Source organism: Micromys minutus, assembly GCF_963924665.1.
Source record: "Micromys minutus genome assembly, chromosome: 3".
In the NCBI taxonomy this organism is placed as follows: domain Eukaryota; kingdom Metazoa; phylum Chordata; class Mammalia; order Rodentia; family Muridae; genus Micromys; species Micromys minutus.
In genome coordinates, this window is record NC_137972.1 from 3,430,858 (window position 1) to 3,449,460 (window position 18,603).

At 47.0% G+C, this 18,603-nt stretch overlaps 1 protein-coding gene across 2 annotated transcripts in view; it reads right to left on the reverse strand.

Annotated features, from left to right (window-relative positions):
* Window positions 1-353: 353 nt before the first annotated feature.
* Window positions 354-18,603, reverse strand: part of RASSF8 (Ras association domain family member 8) — a 60,439-nt gene continuing 42,189 nt past the window's right edge. For both annotated transcript variants that reach the window (XM_080913894.1, XM_080913895.1), the window contains 4 exons: window positions 11,419-11,583; window positions 5,217-6,106; window positions 4,508-4,652; window positions 354-4,088 (listed from right to left, as the gene is read on the reverse strand). In XM_080913894.1, coding sequence (XP_080770020.1) covers window positions 3,967-4,088; window positions 4,508-4,652; window positions 5,217-6,106; window positions 11,419-11,521 — 1,260 coding nt within the window. In that variant the 5' untranslated portion in view covers window positions 11,522-11,583 and the 3' untranslated portion in view covers window positions 354-3,966. The remainder of the gene's footprint in view (window positions 4,089-4,507; window positions 4,653-5,216; window positions 6,107-11,418; window positions 11,584-18,603) is intronic.

Here is an 18,603-nt window from a genome sequence, read left to right on the forward strand (position 1 = left end):
CTCAGTCACACTCCATCTAGGTGTGAGGCAGGTTTCAGCTCTTCACTGGCTGGCCAATGAGCCCACGGGGTCCACTTGTCTTTGATTCCCCAACACTGATGCTACTGGTGTGTGACATGTTTCACATGGATGCTGAAGACCTGAATACGCATTCATGTTTGTGTACCAGGTACTGATTGACCCACTGAGCACCTCCTGAGCCTGCTACCTTCTGAGTACAGTACATCTTCAGAGTAACATCTTAAAAAAACCACCGACACACAGACCTACTTTCTTTGGCATCTTTCAAAGGAAACAATATTTCTTAAAGTCTTAAGTACACATGAAATAAAGCAACAGTTGTATTGCCCCAATGAATCTTGAAAATTTATTATTTGGGAGAATATCAGATATTGATCTTTTTGCTTTATACCTCATGATAATAATCAGAAAATATACATTTTGAAATAAAGTCAAAAGAAAATAATTACATATGGTACATATTACAGATTTCTTATTTATACATAGCAAAGCAGTAATAAAAGCGTATTTATGGCCCACGATCAGCAAACATGGACATTTTCCATCTAAACCTGCAGCAACTCAAATCCTTCTAGGTCAGTGAAGAGCTAGAGAAATACACTGAAGGGTGTCACCATGTCTGGCTGTAAACCTGTATTTCCACTCGTTCCCTCCCCTGTACACATGCACATATTTATTGCCTTTAGAGTTCTGCTGGTTTAACAGTACACTACATAGTCATCTGCAGTCATTTGGTTTCTAAAAATATATAAAACGAACGGGAAGGCGCCCCCGCGGCTTTGACGAAGCCCGTCCTGGCATCGAAGGCGCACTGGGAAAATTCGGAGCAGCAATACTGAGTAGATACTGACACAGCCGGCAGCCTTCTCCCGGGACTTAAAAATACCCCAGCAGACAGTACGACATACAACATAAAAACACTGACGTGATACAAAAGGAATACTCATGAGCTAGCCTCAGCACAGTGTCTACCGATCCGGACAGGCTGTGTTTGGGAAGCACACAGAGCATCTTTTACTATACATTAAGGCCCAACCTGTCAAAGGCGATGTCCAATGCGAGCCGCCCGTCTCCCTGCACCTGCCTGAGACCGGGTCATTGTCCCCCACATTGTTTCCTCAATCTATCGAGGTTCCCCGATGTCGCTCTAACTCTGTGCACTTACAAACAGCTGCATTACCGCAGGACTGCGCTGTCCTAGCCGTGGGAACACTGCTAGTCCGTCTGTGGCCTGTGCCGCACTCCGCACGAGTGCCTTGAGCTGCATCTTCGCCGTGCAGATGATGCTGGACGGAGCTGCTCACCGATAGTGATCTATCAATCTGCACAGTCAGATATCTATCAATACCAGCTGAAGCCTCACATATAAAACTTCCCCGTTCACTGAGTCAAAGAAAGAAACACTAACAGCCAAAGTATAAAGAAAATGAAACACACACACACACACACACACACACACACACACACACACACACAACTGAGGAAACCCACTGTGGGTGATTCTCTGAGAAAGAGGATGTTCTACAGGTCATAGAGACCAATGGTATTTAAATTATTCATTGGTTAAAAACAAAACAAAACAAAAACTTGTAATAGATTTAATACCTGTAGAAAAACCACATAATATAGCCTGCAGTACTAATTAAAAAGACACGAAAAGTTGTGATCTAATTTATTATTTAGAACCTGTATATTTCTCCATATGCAAAAATTTATATTTGGTAGTTTTTGAATACCACTGGCTGCACCCTGCTGACGTGGCCAGAGGTGGGGTTCATGAGCCAGTTCGTCACAACAGGTAAAAGCTGTGGCAGCAGACTAAAACACTTTCCGATGTTCCTACACAAATGAGTTGTTTTCCCCGAGCTAGAAGGACGTAGAAAACACGCAGCAGTGGTGTGCCTGCGAAGGCCCTGGCCCTGGAGACAGCTACTCTCCTGTGTAAACTGCACCCCAGGAAGGCCGCAGACCTGAAAGTAGGTGTGGCTTCTAAGTGGAGGACGAGCCGCCCCGCTGCAGGTCCGTGTGCTGAGCAGTGTGCCTGCCAGGGATGCCGAGGTGTCGGCACACCCTTCTTTCTCAGGGTTGCACACCAGACGCCATGCTATCCTAGAGAGTCCCCTGTAACTCAGGACAGCCTCGGTCTCCTGGCAACTGTCCTGCCTCAGCCTCCTGAGTGCCACCAAGCCCAGCTTCTCCTTTCGTTTTTCAGAGTTTAACCCACCTACAGCTAACATTTGGTTAAGTCAGAGACAGTCCATTTGTACAATGGTTTCCTTTAGGAACAAGGTTTCAGCTTAACTGAAAACACAATGACTTCGTGGAGGAAGAGTCTGGAGTAAGGCAGGTTCTGGGCCTGTGGACTCACCAGTTTCACCAAAAGCTACAAATTACTGACTCTGAATCATTATTTTTAAGTGTATACAGATATGAAACAATTGTAACAGATCTGGAGCAAATGTGTTCAGGCCATAGTTATTTCTGAGAGAATAATTGACTTTTCAAGTCACCTGCAAAGCAGTGACAGCAAGTCCCACGGGGCAAGTGAGCATTTAAGTTGAGGTCTGCGGTTCACTTGGGTAAGAAGGCAACACTGCACGGATTTCAGTTCTCCAGAACTGTCTACTAATTCACAGCCATTCTTCAGCGTTTTCATCAGAAACCAAACAAGCAGCATTCTCAGCTTCATCAAACATTCATCAAACATTAGTTAAGCTGGACGTGTTCCCACACCTCAACTCGCCTTGAGAGTTGCTATGGCAGGACTGTCCTACCCCACGGTTACTACATGTAAACAACACGGGTGGGTTCTCTTCAGGAGTACAAGCTACTTCAGATCTCAGGTTACAGCTCAGTTTGGGAGACAAAGGAAGGGCTGTGAGGCACCAACAGCACCTGTCTGAGCTTCCTGGTTAACGGAGGAAAGTCACTGCTCACGAGAAAAGGACAGATGATATAAATATATCTAATATCCTATAAAGTCAAACTTAAAAATAAAACATACTCTGAATTTAATCGGAGCGCAGTGCTGTCCTTCTGTCTCCACGCCTGGAGGACGCACGCAGGCCACGGAAGTCCGGGCAGCGCTCACCCTGCTGTGACGGCAGGAAGTGCTTGGAGAAGTGGGTTGTTCGGAGGTGCAGCACCCGGCACATGGTTCCCAACCTGTGCCAACCCGATCCCCAGGGACCTCTCCTCATGTCTACCAGTCGTGAGGACCCACGGAGGAGACAGTAAGGCAGGAGAGCCTCACAGAGTACCTGTGACACCAGGACATTTGTCATCACAAACATTTTACACAAATGATTTACCTCATTAACATATTTCTGTGGTGTCATGTTTGGAATACTGTAAAGGAACGATTAATTTCCAGACTAGAAAGCAAGCTGAATTATCTCACTTAAGCAAGGGCTAAGAGAGGCTCCATATAAGTGTGGCGGGCTCCGTGGAGTCAGTCTGGATGGTGGAGCCCCCCATGAGGCTTGTGTACGTGAGCAAAGCTCGGATGGAGTCTGCCAACATGCGCAGTCAGAATCCCACAATGTTCAACAGAATTACGTCACAGGATAAGTATTAATAAAACATTAAAGGGCAACATTCATACATTAATCAATTCCATGGAATAAATTAAACTAAGCAGTCACATAACTTTACTCTTAATTCAGGGTGTATTCATGTATAAACATAGATTAATGCTATCCTAATGCTCTCAAAATGCTACAAACAAAAGCAAAGTCTTGGCGTTCCAGCTGCTGGACAACACGTCAATACTGCTGAGAGTGAACAGGCTCCGTGTTCGCCATCAGTGCACGGGGCATGGCTCCGAGTGCTTTGCGGTTGGGAGAGAGGACACGGCTCGGGAACAGACCCTCTGTTCAGTTGGCACAAACTGAAGGATTTTACCGTCCATGGTACCTTTGCTGGATCCTTCCCCCGAAGACAGCGTTATACATAGATGCCTTCCGGGTTAAACCCAGAGGAGACAGGGTTCTGTAGAATACGGAGATTACTGGGGAGCTGCCGTGATGAACCAGGTCGCTTCAGGGACCCAGACTGGAAAGGCGCCTCTACACAGGAAACAGAAATCATCGGTGAACTGGCTAACCAGAAAAACGTGTCAACTTCTACCTAAGAGAACTGAGGTGCAGTGGAGACCCAGGCAGGAGGAGGCAGGGGCTTGGTGGTGACCGTTGTGGAAGCTGGAGCACCTTGCCCGGCTGCGTCTCCCGGTGGCCGAGGCCACAGCACACGGGTGGGCGGGTATCTCAATGACAGAAGAGATGAGACAAGGCTCAGGGAAGGGAAATCAGGAGGCTGGAGGATGCAAATTAACTCAGCTGATACTCATACCTATGCTTGTACTTTGGTAAACGGGCCCATCAAGAAGCAGTTTAAAATAAACAACATGGCCACCTCAGTGAGCATATTACCCAAATATTACCATTTTCCCCAGAAATGAGACGCCACTTTAGGTGACTGGCCTTACCTGTCTCTACGTCTGTCTGCGAGGCCTCGATTTCAGTGGGCTCAGCTGGCAGCACGGTGACTTTTGTCCCTGTCTGCTGGATGAACTGCTGAAGGTTGACCTGCCGCAGCTCTTTGGTCAACTGCTCCAGCTCCTGCTCCTTGTCCTGGTCGGAAAACACCAGTTAATCTATAACTGGGGCTGTTCTGGGGACAAACCTTGTGCTATAGGGGTGGGGGATGGGGTCCATTTTCAGAAGGACTCGTTGACACACCTGGTTATGTGGCTACAGTAGCCAAACAGTACTGTCCCGTCCTCTTAGCTATGAGGCTTTCCTTCTGGACAGGGCCACAGACCCACAAAGAAAATGAATATTCTTCATCTGTCATAAAAATGTATGACTAGTATATAGCTCCTGTATGCCCAGGTGCTACAGTCTAATGATCTGGTCACAAGTTTCCTTCTTGTACACTTTATAACTGACTGTGATTTAGTAGCAGTTTGGTTCATAAGAGTTGACAGTTCTTAGTTTTGATAAGATGTTGGAGTCTTACCTACTAATATTCATTTTATAACCCGAGGAAAGCAAGAGCCTCCCATAATTCTCAGTCTAAGGTTCTTAACCCTATAACAAACAGGCCTAAGCTACAGAGCCATCAGGTATCCTGGGTCCTGCTAATTAAATGTTCCCTCCTAGGATGCGGTACCCTGCTCACTACGGCACCCTTACCTGTAAGCGCTTGGTGGCCTGCCCCAGAGACCTCTCCACAGCTCTAATGCCGTTCTCCAGCCTCAGGCTCTGCTGCCCCTGAAGGTCCATCTCCCCCTTGACCTTTTCGATCTTTCCTTTCACCTCCTCCTCGTTGACCTGTGCCTCCTGGACTTCCCGGTGCAGTTTTTCTGCCTGGAGACCACTCTCCATGGTGTGGATCTGGGCCAGGTAGTCCTTCAGCCTGCCCTCACAGTCGGTCACTTTCTGTCGGATCTCCTCCAGCTGATCCTGAAGCTGCTTCTCGTTTTCTTGTTCGATCTGCAACTCGTTTTCCCAGAACTCTTCCTCCTCGATCTCCACGTCGTTTCTCCTGATCCTTTGCTCCAGGCGGACAATCTCGTCTTCCAGACTACAGCTGTACCTCTGCTCCCAGAACCGAATCTCCGCTTCACTGGACTCCAGCTGCTTCTCGATGGTCTGCAGCTTCCCCGTCTGCAGCCGGATCAGCCTCGTCAGCTCCTCTGCTGTGGCCCTGCAGTTACTCAGCACCTTCTGCCTAAACTCAGTCTCTTTACCTTTCCCAAATATGTCCGTCAGCCCTTTGGCCCCTCCGGTGAAGGTGAGAGACTTTCTCTTAGGCTCTCTCCTTCTGATGGACTTGTCCACCTGAGGCCTAAGCTTGGCTAAGGGGGGCAGGCTCTGTCGGTACAGAGTTCGTTCAGGAACGCGGGCCACACTGTCTGAGGTGGGCCGCTCGCTGAGAGACGGCCCGGTCCGGCGCAGGATGAGCTGCACATCACTAGCATACTGTCCCCACTTGTTCAAGGACACGATGGGGTTTTCGTGTGGTGCCAAGTGACGTTCCGTGTCTCTCCATTTCTCTATAAGGGTGTACCTTCCAGTCCGACCTAGACGGAGATGAGAGGACACTGTCATGGTGGGACACACAATCATCACTAGTGCAACAGATAGGACACGTCTGACTACGGTTCTCAGTCAGCATCTGAATGTCATGTTTATAGTCCAGTCCAGGTGGCTCGGCAGCGTCAGAAGACACCAACCCCCCCAAAGCTGTGACAGCACACTGTTCAGATCTGAATTATAAGCATGCTTCTGGCTTGCTTAGAAATTCTACTTTCTATTTTCCTAACCGAGAGAACTTGCACTCTGGTCAAACGTGTACGTGTTCAGAATGTCTGGGGATGGAACAAAGAGAAACTTTGGAAATGTGCCCCCCGCAGCAAAGAGTGGTGGTCTAGGCGCTGACCAGAGCTTCTAAACCTGCATAGATATTCACTGTCTAAGCTTCCTCAAGAGAGACACGGTGACTGAAATGCCCCAGCCTCAGAGCTCCCTAAGGGCTCAGCTGGCCTATAGCTCACACAGCTGGGAGTTGCCCATGAAGATGACTCTCTGAAGTAACTTTCTGTGAAAAGGGTCTGAGGAATGCAGATATGAATAGTTTCAAAGGTTCTTCTAAAAAAATGACAAAATTTAGATTTTATTACTAAAGACAAAACATAATAAAATGAATAAAAAAATATGCTGTACCTACTAACTATGTAATTGAAATAAACTTTCAAAAGACACTATAGGGCCAGCAAAATGGCTCAGTGGGAAAAAATGCTTGCCACCAAGTCTGGTGATCCTGGACCCTGGGAAACAAAAACCTGATTTCTAGCTTTGGTATATTTGTTGCTTCCCAAACAAACAGATAGAGTAAAGAAAAGAAAAAGAAGAATGCGTTGGAGACGCAAACACACTCGGTAGACAGTCATTAAGGTAGTGCTGTTCGGCCCTCCTGTGAAGGGGAGAGACTTGTCCACCTGAGGCTGAACCTTGGCAGGGGAGGTGGGGAGGCTCTGTCAATGCAGAGTTCTTTCAGAAATGTGGCCACACTGTCTGAGGGGTCCATTACACACGTACATTAGGGGGTGAGAAGAGATGTCAGCCTTCCTCATAGGCACAAGCAGACCTGAGCTTGGGGCCCAGAAATCACAGACAGTGTCAGGAACAACAGGGCACACCTGTGATCCCTGTGGGATTTGGGGCAGTAAAGACCGACTCAAACAAAAGGTTGAGAGTGTGTGAGAAATGGCTTCTACCCTGTCCTCTCTGACCTTTGTGAACATGGGTAACACACACACACACACACACACACACACATATAAAGCAAAGAAAATTAGAGAGAATGCCTGTCCTGTCATTTCACAACTGTGGTGGCACATCACGAAACACGCCACAAGCTTCTGAACAGAGAGCCACATCTCCCCGATCACTGTGGCATCAGAGGCATCTGGATACGCAGACATGAACACTCACCCAGCAACTCAGCAGAGCACAAGGATGCCCAAACGGATGGAGCTGGAATGTCTGTCAGTCTGTCTACCCAGCCAGCTTTCTATAGCACTGACAGTTTAGGCTGTTTGCTAGGTAAGTGCAGAAGTAAATAATTGCTAATAAGACACTGGTTATATTTTTAAGTAGTTGACAATGTGGCTGTGGAGCCTCATGGCAGACGGGAAGGAGAGTCACCAGCCGGGTCACTTCTCAAGTACTGATGATGCAGAAAAAGTGACAATGTAAAATGGATATATATATATATACCCAGACTTGAAAACTTCATTTTATTACAACGTGCAGCCCATTAAGAGAGAATGTAAGTGTGTGCCCACAGACATTGGTTAAAAGCCCATTTGCTGTGTTACTCATCTAGAGTAGCGAGCACAGATCTGTGGTGCCTATGACAGTATTTCTAGAGATGATAATTAGAAACTTGACCAAACAGATAGAGTCATCCTTTGACAGATTTATGACTGTGTTATTGGGAAGTGGTAAGAGATGGGAAATAGAGCCTAATTGGAGGAAGTTGGTCTATGGTACCATGTCCTTTGGGGTGACTTACTGCCCTAGCCTCTTACTGTAGTCCTTTTAGTTTTAAGATGGTTTGAATAAGAATGGCCCATAGGCTCGTATATTGAGTGCTTAGTGACCAGGGAGTGGTGCTATTTTGAGAAGGATTAGGAGGCGTGTCCTTATTGGACTAAGTGTGGCCTTACTGGAGGAACTGCATCACGGGAATGGGCTTCGAGCTTTCCAAAACCCATGCCAGGCCCAGTGTCTCTGCCTGTGGATCACAATGTCTCTCTCTCTAGAACCATGCCAGCCTACATGCCACCATGCTCCCTGCCATGGTGATAATGGGTTAAACCTCTGAACTGTAAATGAGCCCCTAATCAATGCTCATAAGAGTCTCTCTTCTAAGAGTTGCCTTGGTCACAATGTCTCTTCATAGCAATAGAACAGCGATGAAGACAACTACCAAAAGGGAGCTGTGTCATATGATTACCCACCATGTGAAACAGGTCAGCAATGCTCACGTGAAAGTTGTGTCAGGCATCCGGTGGTGACTAGGTGGCAGCACCTGCTGCTGAGAACCGGGGCCAAGCGTAGGCAGAGGCTAGGCTACTGTGGCATTTGCCCGGAGGTTTGTAGGAGTTTGTGGGATGAACATGAGAGAGTTTGAAGAAAGGCTTACAGTGCTGTAAGTGGGTTAATGGGTGATTTTGTTTGGAGCTCAGGGGAGCAGAGTTCCCGTCGGAGTGTGGGCAATAAAGGCCCGAATCACGAAGTTTCAGATGGGAACAACTCAGTTGGGAACTGGAAGAGAAGTCATCTGTGTTCTGTTGTGGCAAATAATGTCTACCTTTTGTTCATAATTTGAGACTTCACGGGAGGCTGAGTTAAGAGGGGCGGAATAGTTAATCAGGTGGACAGTATTTTAGTCAGCACAGTATCCAGGCAGTGCTCAAGGCCGTGGGCCAGGCTTACGGGGGACCTGGAAGGACAAAGTGGGCAGAGCGCCGGAGCCGTCCACTGTGATGACAGGAGGCACTGAACTGGAGACACTGCGCCCTCACGGTGAAGAGTGTGACATAGTGACATCCCTTCAAAGGGCTTCCCCTGGGAAGGAGGTAGCCTTGGGGTGCCTAGTGCACAATGGCCCAAGTACTCAGATGCAGAGCAGCCGTAGTCTGAGGCCCGGGATGCCTGGGCTGGCAGCAGACTTGGCGTCATCCACACGGTGCTAGTTTCACAGGCATGCAGGAAAGAGCTGTGGAAAGATGGAAACGTCCATCCAGGTCTCAAAGGAAGAGACCTGGGAAGCCAGGCAGCGTGTGTCAAGGACAGCACTCTGTGAGGTCAGTCGGGTCACCTGACTGCCCAAGGCCACTGGACTCTTGTCACCGTGTGCTCTGTTGGCCTACTGGGTTCAGCCACGCCTTGATCCAATGGTTTCTGTTGGTATTTATCCTCATTGATATGCGTGTGTTTGAGCCTGTGTGTCACATGTATGCTTGTACCTTTGGAGGCTAGAGGAGGGTGTCTTGTCCCCTAGAATTGCAGCCACATGTGTTGTGAGCTTTATGGCATTGGTGCTGGGATCTGACCTGGGTCCTCTCTGGTCACTGAGCCATCTCTCTAGCCTTAGTCTAATATTTCTCTTTTTCTTATAACAGGAATATTTAGTCTGTGACACTGTATGCTGTGATTTTATAATGTGTTCTTCACTTCTACAGAGGCTCGTAGCGAGGAGTCCACTGAGTGTCCAAGAGACTTTTAATTGGGGCATTGGAACAGTGTTATGTTAAACTGTAAGACACTGGACAGATCCAGTGCACTGTGAACTATAAGGTACACATTCAGACTTTTGGGGATGTAACAGAATGTCATAGTTTAGACATAGAGTGTCTAAAGGCTCATGTGTTTGGTCCCAAGATGGTGACACTGTTTTAAGAGGTTCTAGAAGCTTTAGAAGATGGGACCCAGCTAAGACGAAAGCTTCTGGGGCAGGGTTTTTTTTTTTTTTTTAATTGAACAACTTTATTTAAAAAAAAGATAAATGTACAGATTTTAAGCATTTTTGCATAAAAGTATACGAATACATTTTTGTCAGTACTTGATTTTTTTTAAAGGTTTGATAGTATGCATTAAGATCTTACTGGTTACAAAGAGCATAAAGTACATGTAAAACAAGATGTAACCTGGAATTAGTCATAGTTTTCTTGGTGTGTAAAGATTAAGCATAATGGTTTTTCATTTTCTTTTTTTCTTTTTTTCTTTCTTTTTTTCCCTTGAACTTCACACAGTCTGTGAGTTGTTTCTGGGGTGTTCAGAGCTTCCTGGGGTTAGTATCCAATTATCAGTGACTGCATATTATGTCTTTTCTTTTGTGACTGGGTTATCTCACTCAGGATGATATTCTCTAGATGCATCCATTTTCTTAAGAAAGTCATAAAGTCATTGTTTCTGATAGCTGAGTAGTACTCCATTGTGTAAATATACCACAATTTTTGTATCCATTCATCTACTGAAGGACATCTGGGTTCTTTCCAGCTTCTGGCTATTATAAATAGGGCTGCAATGAACATTGTAGTGCATGTGTCTTTGTTGTATATTGGCGTGTCTCTGGGGTATGTGCCTAGAAGTGGAATAACTAGATTTTCAGGTAGTACTATGTCCAATTTTCTGAGGAATCGCCAGACTGATTTCCTCCTCCCTCCCCTTCTCTTCCCTCCCCTTCTCTCCCTCTTCCCTCCCCTTCTCTCCCTTCTCCCTCCCCTTCTCTCCCTTCTCCCTCCCCTTCTCTCCCTTCTCCCTCCCCTTCTCTCCTTTCTCCCTCCTCTTCTCTCCCTCTTCCCTCCCCTTCTCTCCCTCTTCCCTCCCCTTCTCTCCCTTCTCCCTCCCCTTCTCTCCCTTCTCCCTCCCCTTCTCTCCCTTCTCCCTCCTCTTCTCTCCCTCTTCTCTCCCCTTCTCTCCCTTCTCCCTCCTCTTCTCTCCATCCTCCCTCTCCTTCTCTCCCTTTTCCTTCCCTTTCTCTCCCTTCTTCCTCCCCTTCTCTCCCTCCTCTCCCCTTCTCTCCTTCCTCTCCTCTTTTCTCCCCTTTCCCCTTTCTCCTTCCTCCCTCCTCTTCCCTCCCTCCTCCCTCCCCTTCTCTCTCACTCTTCTTCACCCCATGCACTCCTTGAACATGTTCTCTGCCCAGGCATTTTAGGCCAAGAAACTATGAGTCCAAATATGCACCCCTTAGTTATCTTTCAGGCATGTTCATCAGGATGCTAAGACAGCTAACACACACACACACACACACACACACAGCTGCACCACACCCCAGACAAGCATGAAGTGCCATTTTCTTGACTTGCCATTTTTTACTTACCTATAGCTTGGGCTAAGGCTATGACAACCTCCTGGCAAGTTGTGACTTCCGTGACACCACAGACGATCCTCTGAACTCCATCCACCCACACTTTAAGTTCCATGGTGCAGAGACCCTGACAGTGGGCATCAGGGTGTCAGGTCATGGCTCTGGCTTCAGAAACAGCTAAAAAAGGAAAAATGTTTGTTTAAAATAAACTTCCCCTGTATTACGTGAACTCTAACATAACAACAAATGTACAACTGTGATTAAAGTCCACGCCTCCTTTACAGAGCAGAACTTAGCAGAGTAGGGGAGGTAACCCACTTCCTACTACACAGCCCAACCCTGACTAGCATCTCTACACATTCATTATAACTTTTCCGCCATGTCCCAGGTGCATGTGCTTGGTTTTATCTCTCTCTCTTCCGATTCTTTCATTACGATAGTGTCAAGAGATTCTAAGTTCGGAAACCACAACTGAACCATTTTAAAGCATACTTGCTGTGATATCCCACTGGCCAGTGTCCACTGCTGTGACACACCCAGCAGTGTACAGTAGTGTGTGCAGCAGTGTGTGCAGAAGTGTATACAGTAGTGTGTGCAGCAGTGTATGCAGAAGTGTATACAGTAGTGTGTGCAGCAGTGTATACAGTAGTGTGTGCAGCAGTGTACAGTAGTGTGTGCAGCAGTGTATGCAGAAGTGTATGCAGTAGTGTGTGCAGCAGTGTATGCAGAAGTGTATACAGTAGTGTGTGCAGCAGTGTATGCAGAAGTGTATACAGCAGTGTGTGTAGCAGTGTATGTAGAAGTGTATACAGTAGTGTGTGCAGCAGTGTGTGCAGAAGTGTATACAGTAGTGTGTGCAGCAGTGTATGCAGAAGTGTATACAGTAGTGTGTGCAGCAGTGTGTGCAGAAGTGTATACAGTAGTGTGTGCAGAAGTGTATACAGTAGTGTGTGCAGCAGTGTATGCAGAAGTGTATACAGTAGTGTGTGCAGAAGTGTATACAGTAGTGTGTGCAGCAGTGTGTGCAGAAGTGTATACAGTAGTGTGTGCAGCAGTGTATGCAGAAGCATGTGCAGAAGCCACAGTTTAAGTGATGCTTGAGTTTAGGGCTCATCTCAGGAGTTTGGGGCCCCAGTCCCTCGTCATTTCTACAGGTGTGAGAGGGTACTACCCATTCACGGTGTCTCTGAGGGTTTAAGTCCTAGAACCAAGACAGATGGCTTTCCATGCTCCCTTTAATAATTACAGCTGCAATCCCAATTCTTCATTATTTCTAATTTTTTTGAGAGTTTTTGGGCCAATAAGACAAACAGTAGGAAAATCTCCCCAACGCATACAGGAATGTCTACCCGAAATCTCTGCCTGGACACTGTACTGGAATATGTTTACAGCTGGGCTGCTTGATGCCATAAATTGCTGTGTTTTTGCCCAGTTGTTTTCAGGGAACTCTGAGCCACTGTGGCTTTGGATGTGGTTTGCATGTACCCCAAAGACTTGTCTGTTGAATGCCTGGTTCCTTAGGTTGCCATGGTGGGAGAGTGGACCTTTAAGAGATGGGGCCCAGTAGAGATGCCCTCAAAATGAATCAAGGTATTCCTCCAGGACCCCAGTTTTTTCTGGCATGAGGGTTGTTTAAGGCACCCTCGCCAGGCCCAGCCCCACTCCAATTTCCTTTTTCATGTCTGCCTGTGCATGTGATCATTTCCTTCTGCTTGGCTTTTGCCACCATGTGGTACCTTCTATAGAAACCCCACTAGAGGGTAGACACTTGGACCTCTTTCGTTTAGGAAGCTGGTCTGTCTCTGGTGTGTCAAGGAATAATATTAATCAGACTGTCACGGTATCTTCATGCCTAGAGGAGATACCCTCTGAAGAGCCCCTAGCTTTCTCAAAGGCCTGCACCACTAGGTAGAGCCAACTTTTGGGGATGTTCATTGATAAGTTAGTGGCTGAAGGGGCTGAAGCAAGCTGGAGTGTGGGGAGACGGGATGAGGTGGGCACGCCCAGAGCAGTGGCGCTCCTGTTGGCACTGACCACACAGAGATGGGGCTGTCATGAGCAGCTTGCACAGGGGGCCGTGGGCGAGGCCATTGTGTCTCCATTGCTCGGAGGGAAGTGGTCCCAGTCCCATAGTGCCCATTTCCGTCGGCAGGGTTTGATGTTGGCTCACAGTCCCTGTCAGGGTACTTGCTGTGGCAGTACTCTGTCAGCCAGACGTCAGGCGTCCAGTCCGACTGTGGGGTTTGTGCTCCTTTAGGGCACTAGAATGATTTCCAAAAGTTACCAGGGGCATTTGGGGACAACGAGCTGCTGGGTGTGTTAGTCAGGGTGTGTGGATGATCCCAGGAAGAACTGTTTGAAAATGGAGCCAAGTCTGTAGACAAGTCTCAGTTATTACAAACATCTGTTTTCTAACATTGGTAAACAATGATTTTGCTAATTCTTGAATTATAGTTATTACATGAATATTCTGCATTTGAACTTAGACCCTATTCTTGAAGCAAAATTTGCTCACTTAAATATGTGTGTGTGTGTGTGTGTGTGTGTGTGTGTGCGTGTGTGTGTGTCTATCTGTCTGAGTAAGTATATGCACTGGATTATAGGTATTTTCAAGCTCTGTAACATGGTACAAGGATCGAAATCACAGCCTTCCTGATGGAGCAGCAATCCTTTGTAACCCAGAGCCATCTCTGCAGCCCAACACAGGCTAGTGCACAGCACACACAACACACACAACACAGACTAGTGCACAGCACACACAACACAGACTAGTGCACAGTACACACCACAGGCTAGTGCACAGCACACACAACACACACAACACAGACTAGTGCACAGCACACACAACACAGGCTAGTGCACAGCACACACAACACAGACTAGTGCACAGTACACACCACAGGCTGAAGCACAAGCACACACAACACAGGCTAGTGCACAGTACACACCACAGGCTAGTGCACAGCACACACAACACAGGCTAGTGCACAGCACACACAACACAGGCTAGTGCACAGCACACACAACACAGGCTAGTGCACAGTACACACCACAGGCTGAAGCACAAGCACACACAACACAGGCTAGTGCACAGCACACAACACAGACTAGTGCACAGCACACACCACAGGCTGAAGCACAAACAAGCATCATTCTTCACCCAATTAAGCATTGCACTGTCGGAACTTTTGATGCTGCTTAATACCACTAGCTACAGAGCTCGTCTCAGTGTGGGTGTGTGTTCACATCGTCTGTGTCATAGGAAAATGGATGTCAGTCTCCAGAATGAGCTTTTCAAAAAAGAGAAAGAAATGACACCAACAAACCAAATTACCCAATTAAAAAATGAGGTGCAGAACTAAACAAAGAATTCTCAACAGAGGAATCCTAATGGCCAAGAAACACCTAAAGAAAGGTTCGACATCCTTAGTCATCAGGGAAATGCAAATCAAAATGACTCTGAGAGTCCACCTCACACCAATCACAATGGCTGAGATCAAAAACCCTAGTGGTGGTGGGCACATGCTGGAGAGGGTGTGGAGCGAGGGGGACACTCCTCACTGCTGATGGAGTGCAAACTTGTAAAAACCACTCTGAAAATCAATTCGGAGGTTTCTCAGAAGACTGGGAATAGTTTTGCCTCGACCCAGCTATTCCACTCCTGGGCATGCACCCAGAAGATGCTCCACCATCCCACAAGGACACGTGCTCAGCTATGCTCACAGCAGCTTCATTCATAACAGCCAGAGAAACTGGAAACAACCCAGATCCCCCCTCGACCAATGAACAGATAAAGACAATGTGTTAATTCACACAGTGGAATATCACTCAGCTATAAAAACAAGACTATGTGGATATCTTCAGGCAAATGGATGAAACTAGAAAAATATCATCCTGAGTGAATCTCACTCAGAAGGGAAAAACCCAGCAGAGGTGGAGAGAGGGAGGGAACTGGGTGTTGAGGAAGGAAAGGGACTAGGACAGTGGGGGGAGGAAAAGGAAGGGGAAATCAGGCATACGGTGAACTGGGAAGAGGGGCTGGGAGAGTGAACAGAAATGCAGCAGGTGGTGGGGTGCAACTCCAGGATGTGCCAGAGCTATAAGGGGGACTCTGAGACTCCTAGCAGCAGGGGATATGAATCCTGAAGCAACCACCTTCTCTAGCCAGGGAGAGCCTGCAGTGAAGAGATAAAGACACCAACCTACCCACACCTTCAACCCCAAACTTGTCCTGCCTTCAAGAAGTGCAGGGACAAAGGTGGAGCAGAGGCTAAGGAATGGCCCATCAGTGACTGGCCCAACCTGAGACCATCCCACAGGCAGAACCATCCCTGACACTGTTGATGATGCTCTGTTACACGTGCAGACAGGAGCCCAGCACAACCGTCCTCTGAGAGGCTCCACCCAGCAGCTGACGGAGACAGATGCGGAGACCCACAGCCAAACATCAGATGGAGCTCGGGGAGTTGGGGGAAGAAATGAAGGATCTGAAGAGGCAGCGACTCCACAGGAAGACCACCAAGATCTACTAACCTGAACCCCTGGGGGTTCTCAGAGACAGAAACACTAAGCAAAGAGCACACACGGGTGGGACCTAGGTACACATGTAGCAGGTGAGCAGCTTGGTACTCATGTGGGTCTCATGTGGGTCCCCCAACAACTGGAGAAAGTGGGGTGAGGAGAAGATGCTTACCCCAACTCTATTACCTGCCTGTGGGTCTTGTTCCCCTAACTGGGCTGCCTTGTCTGGCCTCAATGAGATGCGCTAGGGTGGGGTGATAGCCAGGGAGAAGGGGAGAGGGTACTGGGGGAAGGTTATGTGAAGGGGTGCTAGGAGGGCCGCGATTGATGTAAGCGAATAAATAAATAAATGGAAATATTTTTAAAAATGAAAAAGAAAAGAAAAGAAACCCTACTGTCTCAGTAAGATTCTGTGCTGAAGAAAAATAGTAAATTAAATTTTGCATATTTTCAATTTCACAAGTATTTCTATATAGCTGTGCAGAAAACTTAGAAATATGTACTTACAGGAAGAACTAGACACAAGGCGCCAAGTTTCAAGGAGGAGATGTGATGCTGTCAAATTTTCCATCCCCACAGAGATCCGGCTGGACTCAGTATAGCTCCTTACTGCACTCTACTGTGTGTAAACACACATGTATGGGATGTGTGCATGTGTGGAGAAATGCGTGTGCACGCGTGCTCTCTGCTTTCTTAGCTGTCATGTAAACTGGTGACCAGGTTTCCATCACTTTCCAGAAGGAAGAGGAGCTTGTGCACAGCCAAAACACACACATACACACGCATACACGGTAAAAAACTGAAACCAAGAATAAAAGCATATTTCCATCATGAAAACAACCATTAGCTTCCATTCCAGAATACCAAGATAATTAACCTTAAAGGCGGCTATGGCTTTAGCAATTCCAGCATGTGACTTGGTAAACCCGGTGCCTCTGTGTGTCTGATGACAGAGTGGAGGAGCACCCTGTACCTACAAGCCCTCACAGCCCCCTCCAAAGATCTAGCCCTTATAAATGGCCTTTGGGGGCTGGAGATAGCAAACATTTACCCCACAGTAAGAATCAGAGAAACCCAAACATTAGAATACCAACAAAATAAAATACAAAGTCTGTTCTGAGTTAGCACATACATGTTCAGGCAGATCAAAGACAAGAAATGCTTAGGAGCCAACCCACTCTTTCTCCCCCCCTTCCTCCTCCTTCCTTCCCACCCATCCTCTCGCCCTCCCTCTTTTTATCTTTTTGGGGTTTTTCAAATCAGGGCTTCTTTGGTACCCCTGGGGTGTCCTGGAACTTGTCCTGTAGCCCAGGCTGGTCTTGCACTCAGAGATGTATCTGCTCTGCCTTCAGAGTGCTGGGATTCATAGCTCCATCTGGGAGGATCTGACTTTCAATCAGCGACCTTACTCATGAACTCTGTGGGAATTACACCACCACAGGGTCAGACATTCTGTGACAAATACATTTAATAAACATTGAATATTTAATAAACACTTAATAAAATAGGCAAATCACCTGATTTCTCTAAATTGAACTATTAGTTATAAGTTTATTTAAATAAGCCCACTTCTGAAGTAATTATGAAGAAAACACAAAAGCCATACTCATCTTCAGGTCATGTGGTTTCCTTCAGAGTAACGGGGTAGAATGCTGAATGAAAATCTGTACTACAGACACTTGTGCCAACCATGGTGGCACACTCACTTAATGCCAGTACTCAGGAGGCAGAAGCAACACATCCCTACAAGCTGGAGGCCAGTTTGGTCTACACAGTGAGTTCTGGGACAGCCATGGTCCTCGAACAGGGTCCCTTAGACACACAGCAAAACTTTGTCTTAAAAAATGTTAAAGTCACAAGATTCCTTGAAAACCATCAGCCAACAGCGTTGCTGATTTAGCACAATGGACAATAGTTATAATTCCTGGATGAAGTCCTTCCAAATTATCTAAGCCAAAGGAGCACCACCACAGTCTCGGTTTCTATTATGAACTGAGACCTTGGCCATGGCATTTACATAAGAAATTTGTCTCCAATGAATGAAACCCGATTCATTACAAAGTATCCAGTGTTGTAAGGCTGAGTCTTGGCTGGATCTAGAAAAGTCTAGCTCAGGAAAGCTCACTTCTGAGCGTATTTGTAAAGACATGATTAGAGGTGATGGACACTGGACAGCAAGAAGGGGACAGAAGGACAGCTGGAAGTGGAAGAAGCTGCAGCAGTTCACTTTCTCTGCTTCCTGATGCTTCGCCATCCCACCCCTTTTGTGCTCTGCCTCCACGGACCACAGCAGCCAGTGTGTCGGAAATGCAGCCTGCGAAGTCATCTCTAAGTGAAAATCGCTTCTTTGTTGTCATAGTAACATAAGGCCGACTGAGCATGTGATGTGTGCGCTTGCAACATTTAAGGAAAGTCACAGGTGAAGGACAGCTGACATAGTTCAAGTGCTTTGCTGCTTTAAAGGAGAACCATACACAAATCGCTCTCTGTGGTACATCTCTGCAGCTGTTTCTTTTAACTCATTCTGCGATACTTTAGCTTTGGTAGTACAAGAGTTAGATGTTTGCTCTAACAGCTTCTATAGACACACGGGATTAATGTTAGACACATAATCATTGGTTTTGGGGTGTGGCCAAAGAGTGTTCATATGCTGTTTAATTATACAGGTACTCCAGG